General features: G+C 36.2%; 1 protein-coding gene across 5 annotated transcripts in view; it reads left to right on the top strand.

Moving 5' to 3' along the window:
- Positions 1 to 23,796, top strand: part of RGS12 (regulator of G protein signaling 12) — a 78,380-nt gene extending 54,584 nt beyond the window's left edge. Inside the window, exons 10-17 of one of the 5 annotated variants that reach the window (XM_053941372.1) lie at positions 1,612 to 1,812; positions 2,618 to 2,691; positions 4,907 to 5,033; positions 5,970 to 6,066; positions 7,557 to 7,624; positions 8,141 to 8,294; positions 10,887 to 11,465; positions 23,250 to 23,796. In XM_053941372.1, the coding sequence (XP_053797347.1) occupies positions 1,612 to 1,812; positions 2,618 to 2,691; positions 4,907 to 5,033; positions 5,970 to 6,066; positions 7,557 to 7,624; positions 8,141 to 8,294; positions 10,887 to 11,465; positions 23,250 to 23,611 (1,662 nt within the window). In that variant the 3' untranslated portion in view covers positions 23,612 to 23,796. Of the gene's footprint in view, positions 1 to 1,611; positions 1,813 to 2,617; positions 2,692 to 4,906; positions 5,034 to 5,969; positions 6,075 to 7,531; positions 7,625 to 8,140; positions 8,295 to 10,886; positions 11,505 to 23,249 lie in introns of those variants that run through there. The other 4 variants (XM_053941370.1, XM_053941371.1, XM_053941369.1 and 1 more) reach the window with 4 other exon arrangements.
- Positions 23,797 to 27,393: the final 3,597 nt, after the last annotated feature.

Below are 27,393 nucleotides of genomic sequence, written 5' to 3'. Positions count from 1 at the left end.
AAAGAGTTTTTAAGTGATGCAGTTGCAGCAGAAGATGCAATATTAGGCAATTTTAGCTTGTTAGAAATGCAGTAGAGGTTGTATTCATATATTACTTCTTATGCTGTCCTTGGATATTCTTTGCATCTTGTTTGTCTTAACATCATGCACCAGTGAACTACAGAAGAAAGTTTCCCTTTTAAAGACTGTAGCTTTTAAAAACCAGTTTGTTCTACCTGCATGGATGAGAATCTGTTTTAAACAACCACAAGTTAAAGCTTTCCCTCTTCTTGGCCTATGCAGTAAGGGGGATGCAAGTTGCATTAGGTTGATTTTTGTTGTGCCACTGTCTGTGGTGCTTCTTCTCTGTCTGTTTCTTTTAAAGTTATGTGTTCTTGTCATTATGATTTAACTTGGTCCTAAAAACCTGAGAAGTTTCTTGTGAACACTTTGTCACACTAAAAAATTAACAAGTGAAGACACTGTGATTTCTAACCATCAAGTTCTGCCATCACAGTGTAAAACTAATGAGGTGCAAAATTAAAACAGTATTAATAAACCATAGATGTAATACTTTATCTTTGTTGATATAGAGGAAGACTCTAAAAAAAGGAAATTTCGAAGTTTTTTTGTGCTTTTGATATCCCTCTGATAGACTAGATTCTGTGTAATTAACCATTAACTAATAACTGTGTAATTTTATCTATGCTAAAAATTTTGGTCAGAGAAACAAGCATGATGAAGTCATGTTTATTTCTGTTGCAGAAAAGTCTTGTCTTAAAAAATAGAAAATGCAAAGCCTGCCTAAAGCAACAACCCCTCATTTCTCTCCCACTCCCACCTGATTTAAGTCAGAAAGTTACTGTGATTTGAATGAGAAGCACCAAGTTAAAGAAAAGAGAAAAAGCATGATGAGTACCCTAAAAGGCTGTCAAAACCAGTATTTTTTAGTGTCCTTTTAAGTTTTAAGTGAGCTTTTTGTTAAATTTTCAAAGATACTTTTGATATTTAGCTGTAGTGTTACTATTCTACTGTTACTCTAGAATAAAGGTTAGTGCCTAGCCCATAGCATTGTAGTTTTAACTCCCTTTAAAAAACAATTAATGGTCACAAATAATTTTAAATTTTAATTTCTTTGTGGTGTATTTGTGCATAGAATTTGTATTATGTTGAAAGAAGAGGAAATTTTGAGAGGAAAGATTTAGGAACCTGGTATTTGAAGGCATTCCTCTTCACTTAAACATTGATTCATAGGGTGCTAATGGTAATTTTTACATCAGCAGGACATTACTGAGCACAGACATTTAACTATAAGGATGCTTAAGATTTAATTTACTTTGATAGTTTTTACTTAGTATTTCTTTAGTACATTTTGTAACTGTTTTACACACTCGCTGTGTAACACTTCATCTGTTCTTGAAATAAATTTAGATTTGTGCAATATTATGAGCTTTTTTAAATTTCCCCCCACCCTGGGATTTAAATTTATCTGATATTTGTGGTATTTGGAAGGATTTCTAAAGCATGGTAGAAAGTATAGTTCTTGGCTTGGTTCAATCTCTGTGGGCTCTAAAAGTTTATACCCAGTCCTCATTTTCCCATTGGGCATTGACCTTTCTTTTTCCTTTCAAGTCTGAAACCTCAAGATTGCCTGCATTTGTACCAGATAAAGACAAATCCCCCAAGTACTGCTGTGTAAACCTTCCGGATGGCTCATCGAGCAAAATGGCTGTGAAATCGGGGTTCTCCATCAAGGAGGTGCTCTCTGGGGTCTGTGAGAAACATGGCATCAACATAGCTGCAGTGGACCTGTTTCTAGTTGGAGGTGATAAGGTACTGCATCTTCCTGGGCTTTTTTGGAAGCATTTTCCTCCCCATTTTACAAATAAGGAATTCTGTTCTCTCCATACGGGCACGTATCTCCTGGTTCTGCCCATAGTTTTACATTGGCAGTGCTGGTTAATTGAAGGAGAATTGAATTATCCACAAAGAAAACAAATGTCTGGTAGTAGATGCTACTGCATTAAAGCCCAAAACCATTCAGTTGTTCAAAGATGAATGAGATGCATTAATGCTAGAAATGAGGTACAGGTTTTAATATTGAGGAAAATTTCCAAGACAACAATCTGTGGGGATGATGCAGAGTGTGTGTGATGGCTCTTAGTCCAACAGAAGTATTCTCCAATTCAAAGAGAAGTTGTGGACATTAAGTACTTATTTTCATAAATTCATGCTTTTGATCCGTCTAGATGGTTGCAACCACAAAAATCAATGAATGTTCATAGTTATGGGCTTTTTCTTTTAAAGCTTTTAAAGACACTTAGTTGGCTGTATTTTCTAATGTATTATTCTATGTAATTTATAGAAGTTGAAGAATCTAGGTTTGTTTAAAAACCAAGTTCCTGAATATCTGCTGACTCCAGTGGAAATTGAATTTTGGTTGTTGTTTCACACCTAGCCAAAAGAAAACACGCTTTAATCGTGTTCCATATTGTAAAGGAGCAGTCACTAGGATGAGTGCAGGGTATATTAATAATATTCTGAGTTACCTTAAAAAATTTAACAGCACAGCTGCTCTTTTTTACATAGTTTGAAATGATTTTGCTCTCTCTTCTTTTATCCCTGACATGTTCTGTAGCCCCTGGTATTGCACCAGGACAGCAGTATCCTGGAGTCTCGGGACCTGCGCTTAGAAAAACGCACTTTATTTCGGTAAGAGTCAAAAGTGGCCTTTCCCACCCTGTTTTCCATTTTATTTTCTATTAGTGCAGTAAAGGATATGTTGCCACTTACCTGTGCAGTGAAAGAGGAGGCTGTGCAGCTGCAGGAGGGGGCTTTCTGGATTGCTCTTAGGACACAAGTGGGATTTCGATGCCAGAGTTCCAGTTTAGGGACATTAAATATTATTGTGATGTCAAAATGCTCAAGCTGAGGCAGCTGTGAAAGCATTGGACAGATCTGTGGGTCCAGAGGGACCTTCGAGATCAGAAAGAGACATGTTTGGTAGGTTGGAATAGCACAAGAAAGATGTGGAAATTGAACTGTGAGTCTCTTAGTCTTAAAATCAAATGGATATATTTTTTTATTTATTGATGACGTGTTCCTACCAGTTATATCTGTATTTATATGCCCACCTGGAAAATTACAGTAAGACTAATTGTATAAATAAAATTCCTCTGATGAACCCTCAATCTGAAACAAGTCAGTGTTAAATTATTGCTATGGATATAATATAATGCAGTACATGACATATTTAGTTTTATGTAATGTATCTGATAGCATGTATTTTTTTTTTTTTCCAAACATTTGTGGTTTTTTCCAAAATAAATCCAAACTAATGCTATGAAAACTCCTGAAATAATTATTTCAGGAAAAATATTGAAGTAAAACGTATTACGTTACTGACCTGGACTTTTGAAGTGAATGAAATTTGTTTTGTCAGGTCTATTCCTTATTTTGGGTCTATATTACTTTTCCTTAGGAAGCTGGACTAGTTTCTATTTAAAGGTACTTCAAGATAACAAATACTGCATGGCATATTCAATTTTTAAATTGACATTGAGCAGTCTTTTATTAGGTGTGAGCTTGTTGAGTCTCCAAGTTTAAAAGGAACTTTAAGTAGGCAGTACCATATGTTATTTGTGTGTTAATTAAAATGTAGAAATGTTCTACATTATTCCATTCTCTGGGTAGATGCTATGTAAGCAAATATAGTCAAATATTTGGAACATTTTCAGACAAAGGAGAAATACTATGTGGGTATACTTAGTTACCTCAGTGTTTGCCACTTCTGAATCAATTACCAACTAATGATTAAAATGGATCATTTCAATTTAGTAACTGTTGAATTCAAAGAAAATATGGAAGACAAAGTTTCAGTTATTCTGGCTTCTTGTGGAAGAGAAATATCAACATGACTAAACATCTTGTATTTAAGTAATTTTTGTGAGATAGAACATGAGTTTTGTATTTAATTGTGACTGAAAAAAATTACTGCAGATAGTAATATCTGATGATGATGTACATTTCTTCTGATTGTTTTGTTAGTAATAAGCTTGTCCTTGATTTCATACTATAGTACTGTTACAGTCAAATGAGGCTTATGGAGTATTCAGGGCACAGATGAAGAGCATTAAAAAAAAGTCAAAACCAAACCAAAGCTAGGCACAGCTCTGTGCAGGGAAATACATGCTAATGAAGGTTGTTTGAGTTTAATTTTTTTTAAAAAAATTGTGTTTCGTTATTATTTTGCTGTTTTAATAATGCAAAATTGTAAAATAGGCTCTGAAGAGAGCTGTCTTTAGCCTGTAAATTCTAAGTTAATTACTTTTTCAGCTTTGGTATCTAAGTTTCTCTTATACCAATATTTCATCATATGGTGGCACCAACATAAAGAAGTAGCATCATCTGGAATTCCACTGTGTTTGTCAGTCTGATTAAAAATTAAAAGACTTGTCCAAATCCCAATCCCATGTAATTGCAGAAGAAGTTGTGAGTCTGTCTTGTGGAACTGAAAAGAAATATTTTTCTTGCATCCAAGTCTATGGTTCAGGCATGGAGTCACTTTGGAAGGACTCCTGGACCAAACTGGTCAGAGAAATCTCCCTGCAAATATGGAAGTGCTGTGAAATGCTTTTCCTTGGTCTGAAATAGACTGGCTCAGGCCTTCACACAGCTCTGCCAAGTGAAACAGTACAATTTTTATTTGTGTTAAATATAAGTAATAATAAATATAATAATAAAGAAATAAAAATAAAATAAGACATTATTTGTTGCTTCAGTTTAGCATGCATTCATGCTACTGCAGTTCCAGCTGGTTACTAGCTGTAAATTGGTACAACTGTGTTGTAGATTGGATTTTACATATTTCTGTTCACCTTATTTACTGGAATATTTCACACTTGATGTTACAATTGCTGTGTTTCAGGCTGGATCTTGTTCCTATCAATCGGTCAGTTGGTCTGAAGGCGAAACCCACCAAACCAGTAACAGAGGTCTTAAGGCCTGTTGTTGCAAAATATGGTTTAAATCTTAATGAACTTGTGGCAAGACTAGTAAGTATTCTTTAATGTAATTCAAGCCAGCAATATTTTCTGTCTGGAGAAGATCATATGATAGTCCCTGGAATGATTCCTCTCCTGAGCATTAGGCATTTAAATAGCTACAGCTACATTTTGAGATAAAATGCATTGTAATTATAACCATTAGGCTTAGTAGTAGTTACCTCAAATATTTAGTTTACGTCTGTTTTATATTCTCTTCAGAATAAATTCAACATCCAAAATAAGCAAGCCTGAACTTTGCTTCTTCCAGAGCTCAACTCCCATTATTAGCCAGGGAAAGTTGGTTGGATTAAAGCTTTTGTTCCATTGTCCTGGGAATCATGAAAGTTGCCACAAATCCCCTTGCAGAAATATTTTGTGAAAGCAGACTTCAACTTTTCTGCTACTGAACTATTGGCTACCATGTTCTCTTTTCTATTGTGCTGGAATACCTAGGAATGTAAAGTTAATTTTGTGGTATTTCTAGTATGTATGCTGTCTTAGCTGAACCAGTCCAAGTTTTTACGATAACTGAAAACCATATTGATATAGAGGTAACTTCATTTAATGAAATTACAAAATTAATGAAATACAATCAATTTAGAATAAAAATAATCTGAAGTGTCCTCTGAAAAATACGACTTGCTGAACATACACACTAATGGTGCTAGAGTATTTGAGCACACTTACAAATTGGAGGGTTTTTTTCCTCCATGTATCTTTTTTCCCCAAATACCATTCTTCTCACAGAATAGGAATACACTCATTGAAATCTAGGTAGTTTTACACCACTGGAATAAACATTTTTAGAATGGTAGAAGGATAGATTGAAGCTACTCTGAAGCATAAAAATGCTTTACTTTTTTTCTTTCAAAAATGTCAGACTGCATAAATTTGTTCTGAAAACAGCTTTTTCTCTATTACATACAAACTGTGATCCGACTTTAGAGTGGTGAGCAGGAACCCCTTGATCTTGGTGTCCCTATATCTAATCTGGATGGTCAACGGGTTGTTCTGGATGAAAAAGAGCCATCAAAAGGTAGAGGTAAGTTTGTATAAAAGCTTTTGTTTATGGTTCCAAGTCAGTTTTAAAGACCCTGATTATGGCTAGTTTTTCCTGTTGCTGTGAAGGTGAGGGAAATGTGATTAAATACAGATATATCACATGTGGCATATATTCTTTTTGACTAGAAAGCAGTGCAGCTTCTGAAGATTGAAGATTAATTTAATCTGTGATAGCAAGTACTTTTACTGTTGCTGTAAGAAATTTTGCAGTAGTAATATTTGAATTTTTTGCATTCAGCCACAGATCCACGCACAAACTTAGGAATGTAGTGCTCAGTAATAATAACGAGAATCAAGTGCCAAATATCTTCTGTGCATTTGGCAATTATTCATAAAGAACATTCTGTGTAAGGAAAACAGATGCAGTTTGTACAGCAGCTGTATATGCTGCTATCATAATATCCTTCTTAAGCGTGAGAAAGTACCAAAGCCTACTTCTCCAGTTTTAAGTGATGATTTCTGAAAATAACACTGAAAAGGATAAAAACTCATGGCCCCAGGCAACATAATTGGAAAAATAAAAATTTATCAGCTAAACAGTTGATAATCTCTTGGCACAATTAACATTCTAGATTAATGTTAGCAGCCTTATGAGTAAAGGTTTGGTTTCATTAGGAGACCTTTTTAGAGATACTGAGCACTTATTTTCAAAAACCTAATTAGATATGGTTAAATTAAATAGACTTAGAGCAGAGATCCTCTTTGAGGAAGAACTGGGATTATAAAGATGGAGGTATTTATTGAGGAGAATCAGATTTGTCATTTTCCTAACCAACAGAACCAGTTGTTATTTTGAAAAACGTTTTGATTCTAAATACTTTCACAGATAATTAGTTTAAGGATTACAAGTAAAGCCTAAATCCAGTGTGCTGCCGGCATCTGTAAAAGCCTAAATCACAGAGGATCATTCTGAGAGTGGGTTGGTTCTGTGGCAGTGTACCAGTGAAAGAGGGCTATGATTCTGTGTTACTAAATTCGCTGTAGTCAGATTTAATTTGATGGAGGCCTCTGGTTACTTAGAAGATGGCAAGGAGGATACAGCAGCATCTACAAAATAATTGATGCATGAAACAGGATGGAAAAGATTCAACATGGCCTTTCAATGGTTTTTTCTGCTGATTTTCTTTTTTAAATTTTAATGTTGAGAATTGCAAACTGAATTACCAGATTTTACAATTATTTGATCTAAAGCAACTGAAAATTTAGTACGTAAGTGAAATTTCAGCATCTTTTAACTGTAAAAATAATGCCAGTGTGAGGAAAATCTGAAGATGGGAGGGAGATTCTGGTAGGTTTTTACTGAAAAGTATCAGGGTTATCAACTCTGCTCACTCTTTACTTTCTGAGTACATATTAAAGCAATTTTAAAGCAAAAATCTGTTGTGTCCATCATTGGCCCTTAAATCTTGCTTCTCTGGGGAATTATAAATCGGTAGTTACAGAAGGTATATTTATGTTCAATGTTTACAGAGAAACAAAGAGGAGTATTAGTAAAACAGACTGCAACTGTATCTTCTTCAAGAAGTCAAGGATCTACTGTAAGTCTTCTGCAACGATTTTTCTCCATTAGATCATCTTCTGTTTCCTTCTAGAATTCTGTATCAAAGGCTGCATTCACACATGATTTTGAATCGGCCAAATTATGTAACTAGATTGAATATAGCTGTTATCTGTCTGATAGTTTTCCACTGTCAACAGCATTTATTTGTGAAGAACTTTGTCTTCATGATGAATCAGTTAACTCTTTCACTGTGTTTGTTGTTTCGTGTCTCATTGGCTTATCTATGTTTGAAAATAATTGAACTACTCTGTAGTTCAAAGGCCATTTCTGTCATGTGAATTTTTCAGAGTAAACAATATTATATTTCTTTCTACATTTTTGGAAACTGCTATGGCAAATGTTCTTTGCCATAATCAAGACTAAACTAAAGCATTTGTTGTGGTGTTAGAGAAATGTGTTTCCAAAATAACTTTCCTCATTCCTTTAGGCCATATTATATATACAATGATAGAGCCTGAATGTAAGTAGTACCTTAACTTTCCTTCTAATGCAGGGAGAGGGAAGAACTCTAGGAAAGTCTAATTCTATCAAAATGAAAGGCGAAAATGGAAAAAATGCTAGGGAAGTCCGGCTGTCAAAGAGAGAAGACTCTATTGCAAAGATTGGGAAAAAAAAAAGTCAGAAAATAAATTTGGATGAAGCAGAGGGTATGTGAACTTTATAGCTTACATATTAACATAAGTAGTCTTAGAAAAATTGTGTCTGTGTAGGTACCACGTGTTTAATACTGTGTTGTGAAAATCATAGTCATGACCATTATATTTTTGTTTGGTGTGTTTGAATTGTCAAGTTTTCATAAGTTGAAGGTAAAATTTTCAGAATACCTAAACGCTGATGTAGGTGTCCAGTGGGATTTTCAAAAGTGAGGGGTACCTAATTCCTGTAAAATAAAAGGGAATTAGTTACTCCACTGCAGTTGAACATCCCATTTGATACTCTGTAAGCTGTGTAGAAGCTTGGCTTTCTGTTCACCTCTATATAAGTGTTTGACAGGCACTGCACAGTAGTGTAGACCCAAATGTACTCAGGTAAGAATTTTTCTAAGTAAGTTTTCTGCTGAACTCTGTAACAGCCAGGGCAGGGCAGTCTGACTGTGGAGGAGACGTGATGGGCAACAGAAAAACTTACATTCAGCAGAAGGTGTTCAGAAGTGGAAAAAAGCAAAGAGGTTATTGGTAATCTTGCATTTCCTGAGTCCTATTTTTCCCTTTTTTACATCTTAATAGTTCTGGTGATATCATCGGAAAAAATCTCACGAGGGAATTTGCTTTCTTATAGAAAGATGTCTATGGGCAAAAGAGAAATAAAAATGATGTAGCACTAGAAATTTTGGCATAACATCCTGTGCCCTAGGACATGAACTGAAGTGATTACCTGTCTGTCAACCCTACACGCTCCTCCCTATTTTCTCATGTAGAAAAAAAAACCTCAAAGGACATATTTGACCCACAGATTAAAATTTACTGCTGAAGTTACCCTGTATGCATATCCAAAACCTGGTTATGCACATTTATACAGCAAATGAATGTTTACCTTTGAATGTTCATCTGTGAATAAATGTCCACTGACTAGAACTGAAAAAAATGCTATGGCTAAAACTCCTACTGCAAAATATGTTTTTTCATATAAATGTTATTACAAAATAATAGCGCATTTAAAATTATTTTCTGTTGCTTACTTTTTTGTTAACTTGTTTTCCACATTTTAATACTTTCATTTTTTTTCCTAGGACTGAGTAAAACATTAACATAATTTGAAAACTTCAGAATTCGAGGCTTTCACATTTTATTTTGAGTTTTGTGATATTTGTCAGAGTTTGGAAAATGCATACCAAATGTTGTAGACTGTTTTTTAATGCAAAAACAAACAACTGTTCTATGAACTTTGAAATTTCAGAAACATTTTTGTATGACACATCTTAGAAATGTTGCATGTTTTAATATGCCTACTGCCATTTTGCAAAACTTTGGCAATAAGAAGCATTTTGAAGCTTCCATCTTGGCTACGTTCAAATTTTACAGCATTTGAAAAAGCATGTTAAAAAGTCATTTTTATGAATACATTGCAAAGCCTGCCAAGTATGAGTAGAGGACTTAGGAATAAGGTCATACAAGTGCAAGTGTACGACTTCATATTACGCTAAGTTAAAACTGATACTAATGTTCTGTTGCTTTGTTCCTTAATGGCTTTTGCTTCAAACAGTATTTATAAGCTGGGTTGGAACTGTTGATTTTATTTAATCTGTTGGACATGGCCTTTTTAAGCATCTTTTAATTTTCTGTAGTTAAAGTGCTTTCTTCTTGAAAAATTAGGATATGCAGAGACCCTATATTAAGAATTACATATTTTTATATGTCTATGTTTTGTACCAAAGAGTTTGTTTATTGTTGCAATGCTTCTTTTTTGAGGAGTGGTATAATTCTTGGCTTACAATTGATAAGTTTCTTGTTGCCAAGTTTTGAAGCTTTTTAGAACAGTGTTGATCTACTATGAGTATTATTTATATAAACATATTAAACCATTGGCTATCATTAGGGACATGATCAGAAAATCACTTCTAATTGTGTTAAAGCCTCTTTAGAAAGCTGCCCCATCGCTTTTGGTAATGGCTTCTTGGATGGTTACTGACTACCTGTAAACTACTGATTCATTGCAGCTCCAAGTAAAATGGGGTTACTTAAATCATCATCTGATCATACCCTGTGATGATAACACCCTGGTTTAAAACTACACCATGAATTGAAATGAAACTGTGATAAAAGAGAATTACTCTGAGAGAAAGTCAATATAATGAGGAAGTTTGCAACATTCTGAATCTTTGAATGTTCAAATGGCATGCTATTTTTGAGTTCAGATGGGTAAAACTCATCCAGAATATAAAAACGTGCACCCATTGTCTGTAAGACTAGAGCCTTGTTTTGTATAAAGAATTAAAAAATCCTGCATGTGTGTACAGATTTATTAACTGCGTAAAATAGAAGACGTGTTCAAGGCTCAGTGAATGCAGCTGTTCTAAACTGCAAAACTCTTACAATAGCAATGCTGATGGTCTTAATTATAGTGATGCTAGTGAACATTGCTGCAATTGAAAAAGTTCCTAATTAACATGGGATCTTATTTCAAGGCAGCATTGAAAGAATTGAAGATCTTCATGGAAAATAAATGTGCTGAAAATGTACATTTTAATAGCATTGCACTTTCTGACAAAAACTTGTCAATTTTGGGTTTTTCCCCAATAGAATTTTTTGAACTCATATCCAAAGCACAAAGTAACAGAGCAGATGACCAACGTGGACTGCTAAGGAAAGAAGACCTTGTTCTTCCTGACTTTCTTCGTTTACCACCCACTGGACCAGAACCATCCTCATCTACACCCACAGGTCCTAAAGGCCTCAGCAAGCGAGTTTCAAAAAGTGATGGCAGTGATGGATGTACATCACCCAGTGGAAAACAGGAGTCCGTGCAAAACTTTAATGAAAATTCAGTAAAGAAAATGGGTTACTCAGAAAACAAACATAAGTCTGCTTTGGCAGCACTCCACAGCCAGAAGACTTTCAGTGTTCCTTTTAGTCCTCCGTTGTCTCCAATTCCGCACGCACAGGAGAACAATGCCGCGGTGTGGAAAAGGCAGTCGAGAGAGTTGCAGGCTGAAGGCATTCAGATGGTAGATGATGAGAATGTGGCAGACTTGACTCTTGTGGCTGAAGGAGATATTAGTAGTCCCAACAGCACTTTGCTACCACCGCCACCATCAACGCCACTGTCAGACATCAGTAAACTCACGGAAGCCAACTATCCACCCCCAACTCCTTTTGCAGGTAATCAGGAAAAATCTGGATATCAAAGATCCAATTCAGGTATTTCTAGATTTTAATAGTCTTTCCTTTTGTGTAAAACTACTTTTCCTTGGCACTGTTAATCAGTATTTGGCACCCATCGAAACAGCAAAGAAAATTCTCTCTGCACCTTATTTTTTTTTTAACCAAAAAAAGAAGGAAAAAAGATTTTAATTGCCTTAGTCTGTTCTAACTGTAATACTTCTGGTTGCCTTTAACAATGTACTTTTTGTTTGGATTTGGCATGTAACCATAAATGGCCACATGCAGACAAACCTTTGAAATACATCCACGTGCTATAATTATCTCATTCACCCTCAGAGTACAAAACAGGATATCAGCATTTTGAGCTCCACAGCACTGTTGTGTTCCAGATTTTCTGATCCAGTTCTCATAATGAGATACATGATTAGGGTTTGGAAGTTTAAGTACTTTAACAAAGCCCCTAATTATGTGTTGAAAATTGCAGTATTGTTTTCGATAAAAATTTTTAATGGATAAGCCTCAACTTAGGATATATTTCACTAATAAATTTGATATTTGTGACAAGAGTAAAAATGTTATTTTTTTTAACCCATACTTTGCTACACAGAGAAATAGATTGCATCTATCACACTTTCTCCCAGAATTTCACATATCAAGTAGCTTTCTAATAGATAATTTTAAAGAAAATATGTAACTTTTTTAGGATGTAAGTTTCATGGTCTAGCAATATCACAGAGCAATATTAGCCCAAGGCTGAAGTATGGAATTTCTTTATAAACATGGACTCTAGTAATAATTGCTATTACCAGAAATAGGAATTTGAAGACAATGGGTGTCGTGACATTGACATTTACAGTCATTGTACTGTGCATTTTAATGTAAAATATAAGAAGAGGTATCTATGTGCTACATTTATTTTTGATGTTTCACAAACATATGGTGCCATATTTGTATGATCACATTTCTTTGTGATGTGGGAATATACATTTTAATTATTTATCTTTTTACACAGAGTATTTGATACTGTTCTTTATCTGTATGGTTGATGATTTGTAAATACTTCTTTGGTTGTTGGATGCTTATAAATGGCAATGCAAATGATTTCATCCTCTTGGCATTTTAAAAGCCAATTCCTTTATTAGTAGTATCTGAGAAATGTTCTATTAGCGCTACCACTTAATTTCTGAAACTGAGTATTAGACGGACTTGTAACCAGTGCCTATGAATAACAGAACCACAAAATGTACTTCAGACATATTGATGTATATATGCATAGATTTGTGTTGGTGTCTTTCTGATAATATGTCAAGTGTACAACATAGGTATCAATTTGCATATTTTTCAGTGAGAACTGTTAAAAAAACCATTTGCACTTAAAAAAAACTTCATGAATTTACAATATTTTAATGCATGCCATAAGTTTCTGTGTAACCACTGAGCTGTAGCTTTCCCTTTTCCCACTTTCTACTTTTTACTTTGTAGAAATCTTTGTGTAGTTTTCACATGTATTTTGTATCCTTGTTCTCTCAGGAGTAATAAATTCTAGCTCTAGTTACGCAAACTGGTTTTAAGCTTTCATTTTATTCGTTATTTTAAAAATTCTTTCAGTCCTGGATTAAGAATTCTGGTTGAAATTACCTTCTTATGACAAACAGATAAATAGATATGAACTAGCAATTACCATGAGACAAAGCTGACAAACATTAGATTTATCAATAATTTAGACATCAAAGGCCAAATGCTGTCTTGAGATGCTGATGGGTCACATGTGAAATCCATAGCATTGGCATGTGCTCCAGAAGGCAAATAAGACAGGAGATTTCTTTGAAATTAGTCCTAACAGGAACTCCTGAAAGGAGAATTTCTTCTGTCTTTGGGTTCTTGGGCTAAACTTTATATTCATTACTTTCCTTCTTATTTTAAACTAAAGCAACTCTTCCCTGGTCTTTAAGAAGTGAGCTGGAGATCTCAGCTCATTTGATGTGGAGTAACCAAAGTAACCACCTCTTTATTTGGTAGACTTGGATAAGAAATGAGGGGTTGGTTGGGTGCTGGAGACCACACTACTCTTTTCACTCTTTGAGATGGGTCCTACATAACAGCGCTGTGAAGCCTAATTAAAAAAGAATAATTCTGCAGAGAGGCGTGTTGTGCTGTTAACTAGGTCTCATTGTGTTCTGGGGAATGAAAATCCAGTTTTTCCAAAAGTCACTGTGTTCTCACATATTTGTGGGCCACCATGAGAGAAAACAAAGCAGTTGAAAGTCTTGTAAGACTGAAAGTTCCCCTGCTAAAATTAAGACTTTTCCACAACAAATAGCTAACACCTTCCATATTTAATTTAAATTTTTAAAAATGGATTTTAATTAGCATGTATTTCAACTGGTGTTCTATACTTTCAGTGGTGATTGTGCCTTATTATTCTGTCATAGTCACCCATGAGAGTAAGTAATCAAACTAATTTTGCAAAATTAAAAATCTAAATTTCTTTTAGCTTTCTGACAAACCAGATTTTTTTTTTTTTTTAGGAATAACAAAAATTAAAAAAAAATATAAAACACCTTCCTATTTTGCTACAATCTTATTGCATATATTAGCTGTATTCTACCCTCCTCTCACAACACACTACTATTTAATGGGAACTGTATTCTAAAAAAGAACAGTGATTTTATGGAAAAAATGTGGGATGAATCAAAACTTTTCTATTTTCGTGATTTGAGTTTGCATGGAAAGGCTGTTTGATGATGTACATAATTACAATAAAGACGTCTGGAAACTCTCTCCAGTCAAGAATTGAAATCTCAAAGGACTAAATCATTAATAATGGTTGCTTTTTTAAGTGCTTTAATGGTTCTTCATTCATAACCCCCATCAATGGAAATTGCATTTCTGATAGGTTTATTTAATTAAAATGTTGGGATATAAAGACAAATAATGACTCCATAATTTGAAGAGGTCTCTAGTCTTGGTTCCAAATTGGCCTAAAGACAAATGACGTGTGTGCTTACCCTGCACATTTTGGGCTTATAAATGCTGGGAAAAGGACTGGGAGGGATGAAGGGCTCCCTCATGTTCTGCAGGGGAGAACATGATACATTTGCTGATGTATCAAAGCCAGGCCAATGTCCATCCCTCTAATGGGTAACACTTGAAGTTTTTTTCACCTCATGATCTAGAAAGCAAATTATGAACAATGGAAGGCAGAAAAATAAGGTTTGCATCACTCTGAGCTTTTGAGAACACACTTTGAAACTCAGTTCTTAACTTTCTGAAATAAGTGAAATGTTTTTATACTATATTAATACTTAGCTATGAAGTAAATAGCAAATCAGTTAGCAACCCAAGAATCATTACTGATTCTAGTTGTGTTACTCATCAAGAGAAAATGTCTTTATTTTGAATAAGCCTGCTAGTTCTGGCAAATTTCCCACTTTAAAAATCAGAGGTTTCTGGAATCTGAAGACATTCTTTCATGTCTCTGCATATAATGGTGGTCCCATCTGTGGAAGAAATAATTATTGTGTGGTGTGATTGGCTTGAAGTGATGCATTCATTTTTGAAAGTGTTAAAATGCTGATTTAATCTCCGTGGCTTTTTTCCTTTTGTTTCATTTTTCTTTTTTAAATTGCCTAGTATAGGCTGGGTACTTTGAATGTTGTCCATTTTTTTCCAAGAGGTTGGGCATATGTGTTACCCATGGGGAAAGGCAGCCTCCCAAACCTTTAGTGTCCTCAAGAGCTGTGAGTATTAAGCCACAGGCCTTGCACTGGATTGTTTATTCAGCAATATTCCACTGGTCTGAGTTGTTCATGATGGTTTTTGCCTCTACTACAAAGTAGGTGGGCATTTTGTCATGATAGTAGCTGGGCTTTTTCATGGAATGCCATTTCAACCTGAAGCAGGACAATTTGCAGCAATCCAGACTGAAGTGCACAAACTGTAGATTTGAGTCCAACAAATTGTTCTTCATTCTCTTAAAAAATTCCCTGTTGTTTTGGGGGCTTTTTTTTTTTTTTTGAGCTAGGATGAGAATTATTCTCAAAATGACAGTAGAGTTACAGTCAGTGGAATTGTCTACCAAGTATGAAGATCTTTTTTTAAGATGTATAGATTGGATCCAGCAATGCAGTTGAAAAGTTTATTCAAAACTACCTTTTTAGTAAGTATATGTTGTCATTGGTTAAGATAGAGAGCCAGCTATGGAAAATAAAAGCACAGTGAACTCTCTAATTATGCTTCAGAAGAATGTCTACAGAAGTTAAAGAATTAATTTAGACAGTCTAAAGTTATATAGCTTTTTTTTTAAGAAACCACTTTGTTTCTGAAATAGTTATACAATTGCACCCTCAAATTAATTGCTCAAAATATTGCTTCCTTTCTTGTTGGAAAGAAATCTTTCAAAAATGAAAACATTAGTACCAGCGCTAGGATGTTTTTGTTGTGAAAGATAAATTATGCAGAAATAAAATGCAGGGTAGTCTGGGTCTGGCTGTTGTTCCCAAAGCCAAAAAAAAAAAAAAAAAAAAAAATCCCCAACTGATCTTATTATTCACATTTTTATTATTCTGATTATTATTCACAGAGAGGATGCAGTACCCTGCAGCTGAAGAATAGAGATCAGATAATTAGAATAGAGATCAGTATTTCTGTGACTTTCACTTCTTTGGCTACTAAATTTTTCAGTTCTAATGGTAATGAATTCCAAGTGGAAAAAAGTTTGTGCTAGTTAAGGAGATTAAGAGCAATCACATGTCTATCTTCAAAATTTGAAAATAAACCTTTGTTTTTTGTAATGAATGATACAATATTTTGCATAACTAATATTTTATATAATCTCTTCATTCATGTGGCTTATTTTAGAGACAGTCCAGTGGTGTTCCCTGTGTAAATCAAGATAACCACATGAATGAAAACACAAATAAAAATTCAAGAAGAGGAGGTGATTATGACATAAAAGATGTAAGAGTAATGTAAATAATTCTTTTTAACAAAGGCTGTTTTCTTGCACTACCTTACATCATTTACTGGTTATGTGTAAGTTTATAGAAGATAATTGGGTTCTGGATCAATATAAATAAGTACCCATGAGAATCCAGAAATACAAAGGCTGGGATATGTTCATCCTCTTTTAATCAGAGCATATTCAAATGGGAGAATTACATGTAGTACATGACTGTGATCAACAACCAGAGGAGGAGAGTTTAGAGTAGACAAATGGGAAGCAAGGAATACCTTGGGGAATGATTATTTGAAATATAAACTTATTTTGATCAAGCAACAAGATAAACATTTTAGAAAGAATTGCAAATTTTATCACTGACTGGATGAAATATTAGAAAAATGACAGCTGCCCTTTGAACCAAATGCACATGGGCTAAACCCAGATCTATACAAACCCATGGCAGCATTTGGATGATGAAATGAACTTTGCTGAATTATTGGTGAAATGTAACTGGTAGCCCAGTGAAACCACATTTTAGACTCTCATTATTGAAAAATAACCTAATGAACTGCAGATTAAATTAAAATGGATTCAAGTAATTCAATCCACTATCTCCCAGCATAGGACTCTCTACAGCAATTAAACCTGCTGTTACCAACAGCTGATGGAAAACCAAAATGAAGGTTAACAATAAATGCTGGAAGATCACACTGAAGGCTGAATATATGTAGGCTGCTGCAGAGTTATTTTATCATGTCTACTGCTTGGAAAGTAGTCAAAAATTGTTTCAGTTTTAGAAGTGGAGAAACGGAAAGTTTGAGCAAATTGGACAGTGTTTTTGGACACATGTCTGCCTGGATCAAAATTCAGAACTTTTCACTTAAGTTATTTGTGGAGTGCTCCTGGCTTTGAAATGATGTTGTGTGCAGTTCCCTTCAGCTGCTGTTGTAGCTGTGTACATGAAGGGTCCCTGCCCTGAGCAAACACGGGTTGCAGTGTTCCCTCTTTTGCATCTCTGCTGCTGGTGAGCTCCCTCTTCCATGTGATATTCCAAATTTGTCTTTCTGAATAATGTTTGGTGCTTTGTTCTACTTGTCAATGCTTTGGAGATGAGTGCAATGAAAGGATTTCCATCTGCCCATTTCTAAACTTAATGCTGAAAATGTATTCCCAAAATTCCCAGGAAAAAAGTAAATAGAATATTGCTGCTTTGTAGCATAACCCATTTCCTGGCTCGATGCCTTCATTTTACTGAGTCAGATTTCAAGGCACTGAGCATATGCTGCAGTTGCTGTTTCATCATGTAAGTGAAATTCAGCATATAAAGTCAAATTTCCTTTGAAAAGATTTAGCATAAACTGTAGGTAGGAATCTTTTATTAAATCTGCTTTCTGCTTGGTACTGTATCAATTAAGAGATAAAAAGAAGGAAACTGCCAAAGAAAATTTAACCTCTGGTATTCTAAAACTTCAATGTAAAGTATCCTTTTCCCTTCAGAAGTATAAATCACTTTGCAAACTTAAAAAATAAATTCTTGCAGTAGTAACAGTACATCTGTCAGCCAGTGTGGAAGTCATTCATCCACCACTTAAAAGAATCCATATGTGGGAGGGCTAATATGCAGAAGTAGCATTTCCTAACAGTTTAGGACAGGAAGGGATAAGTGTCTTTCTGAGATTGAAACTGCCAGATTATGTCCATGTTAAGGAGAAGTTGCTTATATTGATGTGTTTCCAGGACCCTGAAATGAACACCTACTATAGAAGTGACCATCAAAGGGCTCCTTTTTTTCAGTCTCATGTAAGAAAATGCTCTCTCAGGCAGTGTGGTACCACCTTGGGACAGGCTCCATGGAGTCAAAGACTGGAACAGTGGCTGCCCAGATTCCCACGTTACAGCACACCCCAGAGCCTTGCTGCTTGGAGACTGATTACATTTGGGGCTGGTACATGTCTGTAAATCACCAGTTCCAGGAATTGCCCCTGAAATTTCAGGGTTCTTTTCATAAGAGTTATATTCTAAGTTTTATGAAATACTTCAAACAGATTTTTATCTGCTGTAAGTCAGTACAAAATAATTAATCTGGAACTTGTTCCCTTTAACTGAGATCAGATCCTCTCTGACATTAGAAGTCAAATGCCTGGGATCAATGGTATGAAAATCAGCAGGATATTCTTGTTATCTTTCAGTAGAACTTAGAGCCATCTAAATAGTTAATGATTTTGACAAGAACAGTAGGATTTTAGCAAAGGTAGAATGATAAGTGAAACACTCAATTTACATGAAAGAGATTTTATTAAAAATCGTAACTGAAATTTAGGACATTGAAAATAACTGAATTTATTATGGTATAGAAACAATATAATTGCAAGGTGTTGTGACCAGGCATTTAAATACCCAAGCATCTGCATTATAGGGTATATATTATATATGTAGGGTTATATGATCTTATCATCCTCATTTGGCTGTTAATGCTGCTCCTGAAATTTCCAGGTTTTTTGTGACCTTGTCTCTGTGTGGAATTTGGTCAATTGCTCCCTTATTCCTAAACTACCTGGAAGACAATGTCTTATGATCTTTTGCTTAGATCTTAAAGTTTGAGGATTATGTAATACAGAAGAAGATTTCCCTTTGTCTTTCTCTATAAAGATAGTTCTCCAAAATGATAATACTAAATTTAAAGTGCTTGAGAATAATACACAAAATCCAAATATCACAAAAAGAGAAATACTGGTAACAGAAATCAGGAGATCAGCCAAAACAGTGCCTGACTGTAGTCACCTTTGGAAAAATGCAGATGGGTGCAGTTAAGCCTTCTAAGCAGTCATTTGGATATGAGTCTGTAACACAGCAGATCTCTGGTTTAAGGACAAAAGATGACCTGCATCTTCCCATCTTTAAACCAGCTGGAACATATGAATGGGATCAGATATACAAGAAAATTCCCTGAGAGCTGTGTGGAATGCTTAGCAAGGGAGGAGATTACCAATAGGGTTGAATGTGGTATTCCAGGCTGGAAATTCACCTGTGTGACTGCTGCCATAAGCAGTGTCTTCCTTTCTTTACTGCAGTTAGGTAGGACATCTGAGAGGTTAGATTTGGGAAAATGTAATAACATTCCTGACATGCTTCATACATGGCAAAGCATCTGCAGAGCTCTCCATGGAGGTATTCGTCACTTCAGTCAAGAATATATGAAGAGAAATTTTACCTGTAAAAGCCCTCTGCACCTTAGATGGTGCCCTGCACAGCTAAGTGTCTTTAGGTATTTGTTACTCAAAAAGAAAACATGAAAAGGAGGCCAGTGTAAGAATGTTACAAACTTCATTGAAGCCTCATTATAAAGCTCCACGAAGTACATGCAAATCTTGAGTCTACTTAAAAATTTGTGAGATACATTTATACAGAAGCTGGTTATACAGAATCATGGCTACTATTTGTGATAAATAGCCTTGCTCCATAAAAGCTTTTTCTTAAAAAAATGAGGAAAAAAAATACATTGAAATATTTTTTCTGTATAGTACTACTCTTGAAATCATCTTCCTCTTTGGTGAAGATGAGCTAAGATATTTTCTACCCTGATGGGAAAAGTGAAATCATCTTCACAGTATCATCCCTTATTAATTCCATATTCTTTGAACTGGTATTTTAGACAAGATGTTCTCTATTACTGCCCTGCCTGTAGTAGTAATTTATTTGATGCTACAGAGAGATTGCTCCTAAAAAGGACATTAATAGAAAAATATATCTATAATGCAGATGTGTTCTTGTTCAGATGAGCTCATATCTTGTGAAGCCTGAGAGCAAACATTGACCTTATTTTTGCTGTGTTCCTACTGGACAACTTGCACACCCAGTTGCTTTGTGCAACTCCAAGATTTAATGGCATTTCTTATATTTAACTGTAGAAGGGCTTAGCATCCAAATAAATACAGCAATACTTGCACCTTCCATAGTGTTCCTTGGCAGGAGTTTCCAGCTCTTTCATCTCTTGTGCCCTCTTAATGCAGGCTGTGTCTTTTGACTGTGGAAAGTGTTTCAACCTAGTCCAAGTCAACAGATATGAGACCTTCCACCCCAATCAAAGATGTTCCTTTACATGACATTTCATAGGAGGAGGTATTCTCAGTGCTAGGACAGCTGGATGACTCATGCTCTGTCAATGCCATGTATTTGTGGTAATTTGTCATTAGTAGGCATTTCAGCAATTTGTAGCTCTTTCAAAGCAACTTGAAAGGAGAGTCACAGGTCTTCCTCAAAGGGCGTAGAATAGTAGATTAAAGAGATCAAGAGAACAATTCAGTACACTCATGTTAAGATAAATGTTCCAGAACAGAAGAATAGCATTTTGCAGCACAGCCATGCAAGCAGCATTTAAAATTAAGCCAATGTTCAGTGTCAGTAGATTTAAACACGAAGTGTAATATAAATTAAATGTTAGCTGCAATTTAGTAGGCTGAAGTCATGCTGGGCTATCAGGGCTGGGAGCTTTCTGCTTCTCTCTGCTCAGCTGATTTGTTTGGAGTTTGATCTAATTCCTCTGAAAAAACAGCAAGCATTACTGATGTGAAATACTCACATTATTCATGTGGGGCTTCACTGTAGCTAAAACACTAAGCATTGCACTACTTATTTACTTACTACTTATTTTTCTTAAATAGAAATCTTTAAGCCTCAAGAAGACCCTGGAGTGATTTGATTGAAACTGTGTGAAAGTGCTTTTTTTGTCTTTTTCATTTGCATTTCCTCCATTCTCCATATCAAAAAGTTCTTGATTGCAGTGATTATACATGGAAATTTCTTTTCCTTGCATAAAACTGTACCAATCACTTCATGGAATAAACACAAATAAAATATTTGAAAGACAGCTATGGGATTTAACCACACCAGTCTCATGGGATTTGTGTGGCTAAACATGCTGATCAGGCACTTGCATGTATTATGGCACAAAATTTGAGAATGCTTTGGGTAAAGCGTGTCAGGTAAGATGGTATCCTTCAGAAGATGGATAAGAAGATATATGGAAAAAGGGAATTAAATATGAAATGTCAGGTCTCCTTTTGTCCCTTGAAAGTTTCTCTTTGTTTTTCTTGGCTCTCAGTTTGATCTAATAAAAGCAGTTCTCTGTCTCTGAAAATGTTGCCCCTCTTTATATCATGGTAGGGGGAACCTCAGCTACAGAAACCATGTTGTTAACTGTGATGGGAATCCTGAAATCAACTCCTTCATCCTTCCCTTCTTGCTGCTTTTGACACAGGCAAATCAGCTTCTGTAATTTGCTTTGAGAAGCTCCTTGTACTTTGCAGGGTCACACCTAACACAAAACTGGCTTTTGGGAGCTCAAGGGTTTGAACAACAGCTGTCTTGGGATAGTCATGACTTTTGTGTGTGTAGTCTAGAGAATAGGCCTGGATCCTGGCAACTGTGATTTTAGATGTAACTCAGGTGTTTCTTGAGCGTTTAAAGCCCTCAGACCTCAGAGGGTTTTGCAGCCCTTCAGAAGGACCTCAACAGGCTGGAGAGATGGGCAGAGAGGAGCCTTCTGAAATCCAGCAAGGGCAAATGCAGGGTCCTGCACCTGGGGAGGGACAACCCCATGGAGCAGCCCAGGCTGGGGGCTGACCTGCTGGAAGGCAGCTCTGCAGAGAAGGACCTGGGGGTCCTGGTGGACACAAGCTGTCCATGGGCCAGCAGTGTGTCCTTGTGGCTAAGAAGGCCAATGGGGTCCTGGGCTGTGTGAGGAGGAGCAGTGCCAGCAGGTCAAGGGAGGAGATCCTGCCCCTCTGCTCAGCCCTGGTGGGACACACCTGGGGTGCTGTGTTCAGTTCTGGGCTCCTCAGGACAAGGAACTCCTAGAACAGGTCCAGCAAAGAACTACCAAGTTGGTGAAAGGTCTGGAAAATCTCTCTTAAGAGGTACAAATCAGGGAGTTGAGCCTGTTCAGCCTCAAGAAGAAACAACTGAGAGGAGACCTCAGCAATGTTTATAAATATCTGCAGGGTGGGTGACAGAGGATGGAGTCAGGCTCTGCTCAATGGTGCTGAGCTATAGAACATGAGGAAATGGACAGAAACTGATGCACAGGAAGTTCCTCCTGAATATGAGGAAGAAATTCTTTACTGGTCTGAGCACAGGAACAGACTGCACAGAGAGGGTGTGGGGTCTCCCTCTCTGGAAATATTCCAGAAGCATCTGGACACAATCCTGTGCCATGTGCTCTGGGATGACCCTGCTGCAGCAGGCAGGTGGGACCAGATGCCCCACTGGCTTCCTTCCAACCTGAACTGTCCTGTGATTCTGTGAAGTTGTTTCTTTTATTCTTGTCCTGTAAACTGTGGTCCATAATTGCTCTGTTGCAGTTCAGGACAGTGAACTGCAACTTCAAATAATCCCTTACTATTCTGCTAGAGAATTAAGCCCTAGCCAAGTAAAAATACTATCTCAGCAGGGTCTTGAAGACCAGTTCAACTGAAGGAACATCTCCCATTCTGCCCCAGTGGAAGGTCTATTCTCCTTCACCTTTGATGCTGTGAGAATTTTTTGTTCTAGAGGTGTACAAAATTATACTAACTAGTTATTTTTAATGAAGTCTTTTCAAAAACTCTGAAAAATGCTACATTAATGCAGATACATATTAGTATTTCACTATATCTTTGAGATCCAGTGTTTAGTTACCTACATGGTACATCAGTAAGTCTCTTTGGTGGATGAATATCCCAGCTGACTACCTTTGGGGCCTCAGAGAAGGTTGCAATATTAAAAACTGCTAAAACCAGAAGATAGATAATTCTCTTGTTTTATGGTTTTGTTTGTTTGTTTGTTTTTAATTCTTCTGTTAGGTGCAAACAGAAAGAAAAATGATTCACAAGGGACTTCAGGAAACTGCTATGAGCAGACCTCTCTCAAAGCAAAGGCCAGCAGAAGCTTTAATCCTCCTGATGTGAGAGGGAACCCCAGAATGGAGCTCCCTGTCAACAGGATAATCGATGTGGATGGGGTCAAGCTGGAGGAGTCTGGCCCACGCTCCTGTGACGATTCTGAAGGGAACCTCAGCTTTGAAGGCTACATCTCTGAACTGAGATCTTGCCAAGGGAGGATGAGGACTGGAGTTTACAGGACATCAGACCTTCCATCTCTGATAGCTGTCAAGAGTGAGAAGAATAAGGCCACTGAGAATCAGTATAAAGCTACTTTTGTTTAAATCTCTGCTTCTAATTAAGTTTTCTGGTATTTTGCTTGGCATCAGCAGCAATGGAGATATGTATTAGAGACATGTTTCTGCAAGATGTAAGTGGTTTTCAATATCCACTTGTCTTCAAAGAGCTGGCTAGAGACCATCAATTCTGATATGAGTTGGAAGACCTAGAATAAAAAAATAATATTCCAATGAAAGTATGGAACTATTTGGTTTTGGTTTTTTTTCCATTTCTGTATTATTTTCCCTAGGATGATTCCATTGAACAGTGCAATTAAAATTATTATTTTGACCCCTACCCTTCTTGTCTTTATTAAAGACAAACTTTAAATTCCCCTGTTTTATTTAAGATAATTTCAGTTTGATCTTCTAATGGTATTCCCTCGTCTTCAGGATTCCCTGTGTTTTAGTAGATTTTTCAAGTGTAAGTAAAATCAGTTACTGCTGTAAAAAAAGATTAGGAATATTTTCTTAATATCTTCCTGTCTGTCTCATAACATTTGGGAAGAGGTCCAAGTGGAATTCAGTCTTGTCTAATGCATGGCCTGTATATATGCAATAAGATCATTGTTATACAAACAGCAAGAAGCAAAACAACAACAAGAAAAAAACCAAACATAAACAAAACAACAACAATAAAAAAAACCAACAAAACCCACCCAACAACAACCAAAAAAACCAAAATTATGAATTTCCTGTGCTGGGAATAGTAGCTGCTTTCGTAGCCAACACTGGTGGTGTTTCCATACCAGAGATATATATTGAATTACTCAGTGGTGTGGTGGTCATTGGGTCCCTCGTCACCACTGCTCTCAGTGCCTTTCAACTTTGGGCAAAGGCAATTTGGTTATTGTTCTTTTGATAAGGGTTCGTTGCCTCTCATTCCTGTTCATTTTAGTTTCAGTTAATTTTCTAGCCTTAGGTGGAGTTCTGAGAAGGAAAAGATATTTAAAACTGCTGAACATGTTGTTTTGCCACCTGCTCCTTTTTCTCCATTACCATTTCTTCAGGAGAGATTATAAGCCTGGACATGCAAAAGGGTACACGAAGAATTGAGAGTGTTGGAAATCTGCTCATCTTATTGAGTGGATATAGAGAGACTGCTGGGGGTTCACTGGTTTGAAATTATTGTGAGAATTAAAAAGTCATGCTGCATATCTCCTGGACTGCAGATCCACACAGGCAGTAGATTTAAAGCATCAAGGTAAATATTGATTAGTTCCTCTTTCTCTGCTCCTAAAGCATACCATGAATCATGAATTTTCTCAATAGTTGAGAGTACTGGATGCTGTCACTCAGTTTCTTAAACTCAAACGTGTAAGGTGAGAAAGAAGGTATGTATGATTTTGTAATAATAAATTAAGATTCCTAAAGCTTAATGTTTAAGTGTTTCATCAAATACTCCAGTGAGATTAAAGGATACAACACCCATTAGCGTTAATACTTTATTTTTTTTTCTACTGGTAAGTGATTTGCTTCTGGTAGTGAAGAAAAATCCTTGTTGGCATTAGACTCAACTCAGTGTGTGCCCAAATGAAGGTATATGCTGTGAAAATACCTGCACCTTTTTTAAACTTTCAAGCTTTCAACTAATTTTAGAGTCATGATAAAATCGTGGTGGTGTAATTATACTAGAGATTTGGGAAACACCACAGGCAGAACATAGCCTAGTGATATGAAAAAACTTAAATATTTATGTTTTTTAAAAGGGTTTATTTATTCTTCTTCTTCTTTTTTTTACTAGTATTTTGCTAATAGTTGCCCTTGGGCAGATATTTTTTTTTGCACAGATAAATGGATAAATGGCCAAGATTTTTTCTTATTTTCTGGAAAATTAATAGCTTTGTTCTAATCAAAACTAAAAATACAGCAGTCAAACTTAAGAGAGGGTTTTTTGATCTGGGATATGCTTTGCACTGGTTTTGTGTCTTGGAAAATAAAATCCTAGCATCTGACAGATAAAAACTTGAAATTCAATCATTGCAAAACTTGAAATGCAATCATTACAGTCATTATTAATCTCTGATCAATATTTTAGGCGAAACAAGGTTGCTTATCTTAAATTGTGCAAGGGCACTCAAGTGACTGGGGATGAGCAATACAGAATTCTTCATCTGGAAAAAGAGACAGCTGAGGGAAGATGCAAGAACAGCTGAAAAACCTTGAGTGCCATAGAGAGGGGGACTGGCTTTCACACTCCTTTCTAATGCAAGGATTAGGGGGCATCAGATGAAACTAAGAGAAGCCAGGTGTAAACCAAAGAGCTGTTTCTCCACCCTCTCCTGTTTTGTATCCCTGAGCTGCTGTGCTCAGAAAAACAAGCAAATGGAAGTTCATAAATTCTGAGTGCAACAAAATGGATTTGACTGTATCAAAGGAATTTGACAGCATGGGAGTCAAGCTGTGTGCAAGAAAATGAAAGATGTGAAAGAATGGAGTATGCTTTAACTTAGAGAAAAGTCTTGGCATAATGCCTGGAAAGTCTGTAAACAAAGGGACATGGGAAAATCTCCTTCTCCCCATGCTACACTGTCATGCCAGTCAATGGCAGATTGTTTAAAAGAATGACTTCTTAGCTAGAACTAATATAAATTAATTTCTTAGACCTAGAAATCATTAATATTATCTCTTCTTTCAATATCTGGCAGAATATAAAAGCTAAAGCAGCTGGATTCAGGAGTTAATAAAAAGGACTGTGGACAGCCTGTCTCTGGCTGATGGTTTCCAATATTTTACTAGGGATGTGGTCTAGTTTTTATTACTGTGTGACTTCAGCATTATAATATGATTTGAAGTTGCCTCCTCATACTGTGGTTTACACTAGTAATCAAAACTACTTACAGTTAAAAATCAGCCTAATTGAAGCCCTGCTTGATAACATGATCCTTTATCTTACCAGCTTGCTCCTGAAGATAAATGAATTCTAGCTGGCTTTATTTCTCTTCTAGTTTCCCCATTTTTTCCATGTGGAAACTCCACTCATGCAGAGCTACTCTTTTGTCTTCCTCATCCCATGATGATAAATAAAAAAGGTCTTTCCATCCTTTCAGGTGGAAGAAAGAGATCTACTGACCTGTGTCAGTACTCAAACCTGAAACTGTAATAACCAGTGATATAAAAATAACTCCAATCCCAACACTCAGAAAATCCTGCAGCATTCCAAATCTTATTTGATGTAGCAGTTGTCTTATATTTCACTTGTTGTCATGGTATCTGATTTTCAGTTGTAGTGGTTTCAGCCTAATTGGTTCCACAAGTCACAGTTTTGTTGTGGTTTAATTTTAAAGGCTTTGTGAAGAATAGAAAATACACATCTAGGCAAACTTGCAACAAGACTTCCCCCATAGGATTACTGTAGTTTTGTGCCTTGTCAACAGGTTTGTGATACAACACCCATGCAAAATAAATCACTGCACAGTTTAGCTCTGGAGGGCTGTGTGACAAAGAACTAAGGGGTTATGAAGAGACATAAACAGGCTTTGGAAAGAGACTTTGCAAGAGCTTTACTGCTCCATGGGAAGAAGCCAATACCTGGCTGCATTGTCCTTTCTCATGCCCCTGGAAGTCTTCTGGGGGCTATTTAATGTCCTTCAAAGATGCTGTGTCCTTCCGGCACTACTTCTTTGCCTGCAAGTTTTGGTTTCTTTGTGCCTTTGCTGTAGCCTGAATTGCATTATTCCTGCTCCTCTTCTGATGCTGGAATTTAATTTCTTAACAGAAAACTTCAAGGAGACATTGCTCAACTGGTGGCCTCTGTCTCATTGTAGCAGAGATAACCAGGACTTATG

The sequence above is a fragment of the Vidua chalybeata genome, chromosome 4 (genome assembly GCF_026979565.1).
Source record: "Vidua chalybeata isolate OUT-0048 chromosome 4, bVidCha1 merged haplotype, whole genome shotgun sequence".
Classification (NCBI taxonomy): domain Eukaryota; kingdom Metazoa; phylum Chordata; class Aves; order Passeriformes; family Viduidae; genus Vidua; species Vidua chalybeata.
This window is presented reverse-complemented; position numbering and strand designations above follow the sequence as displayed.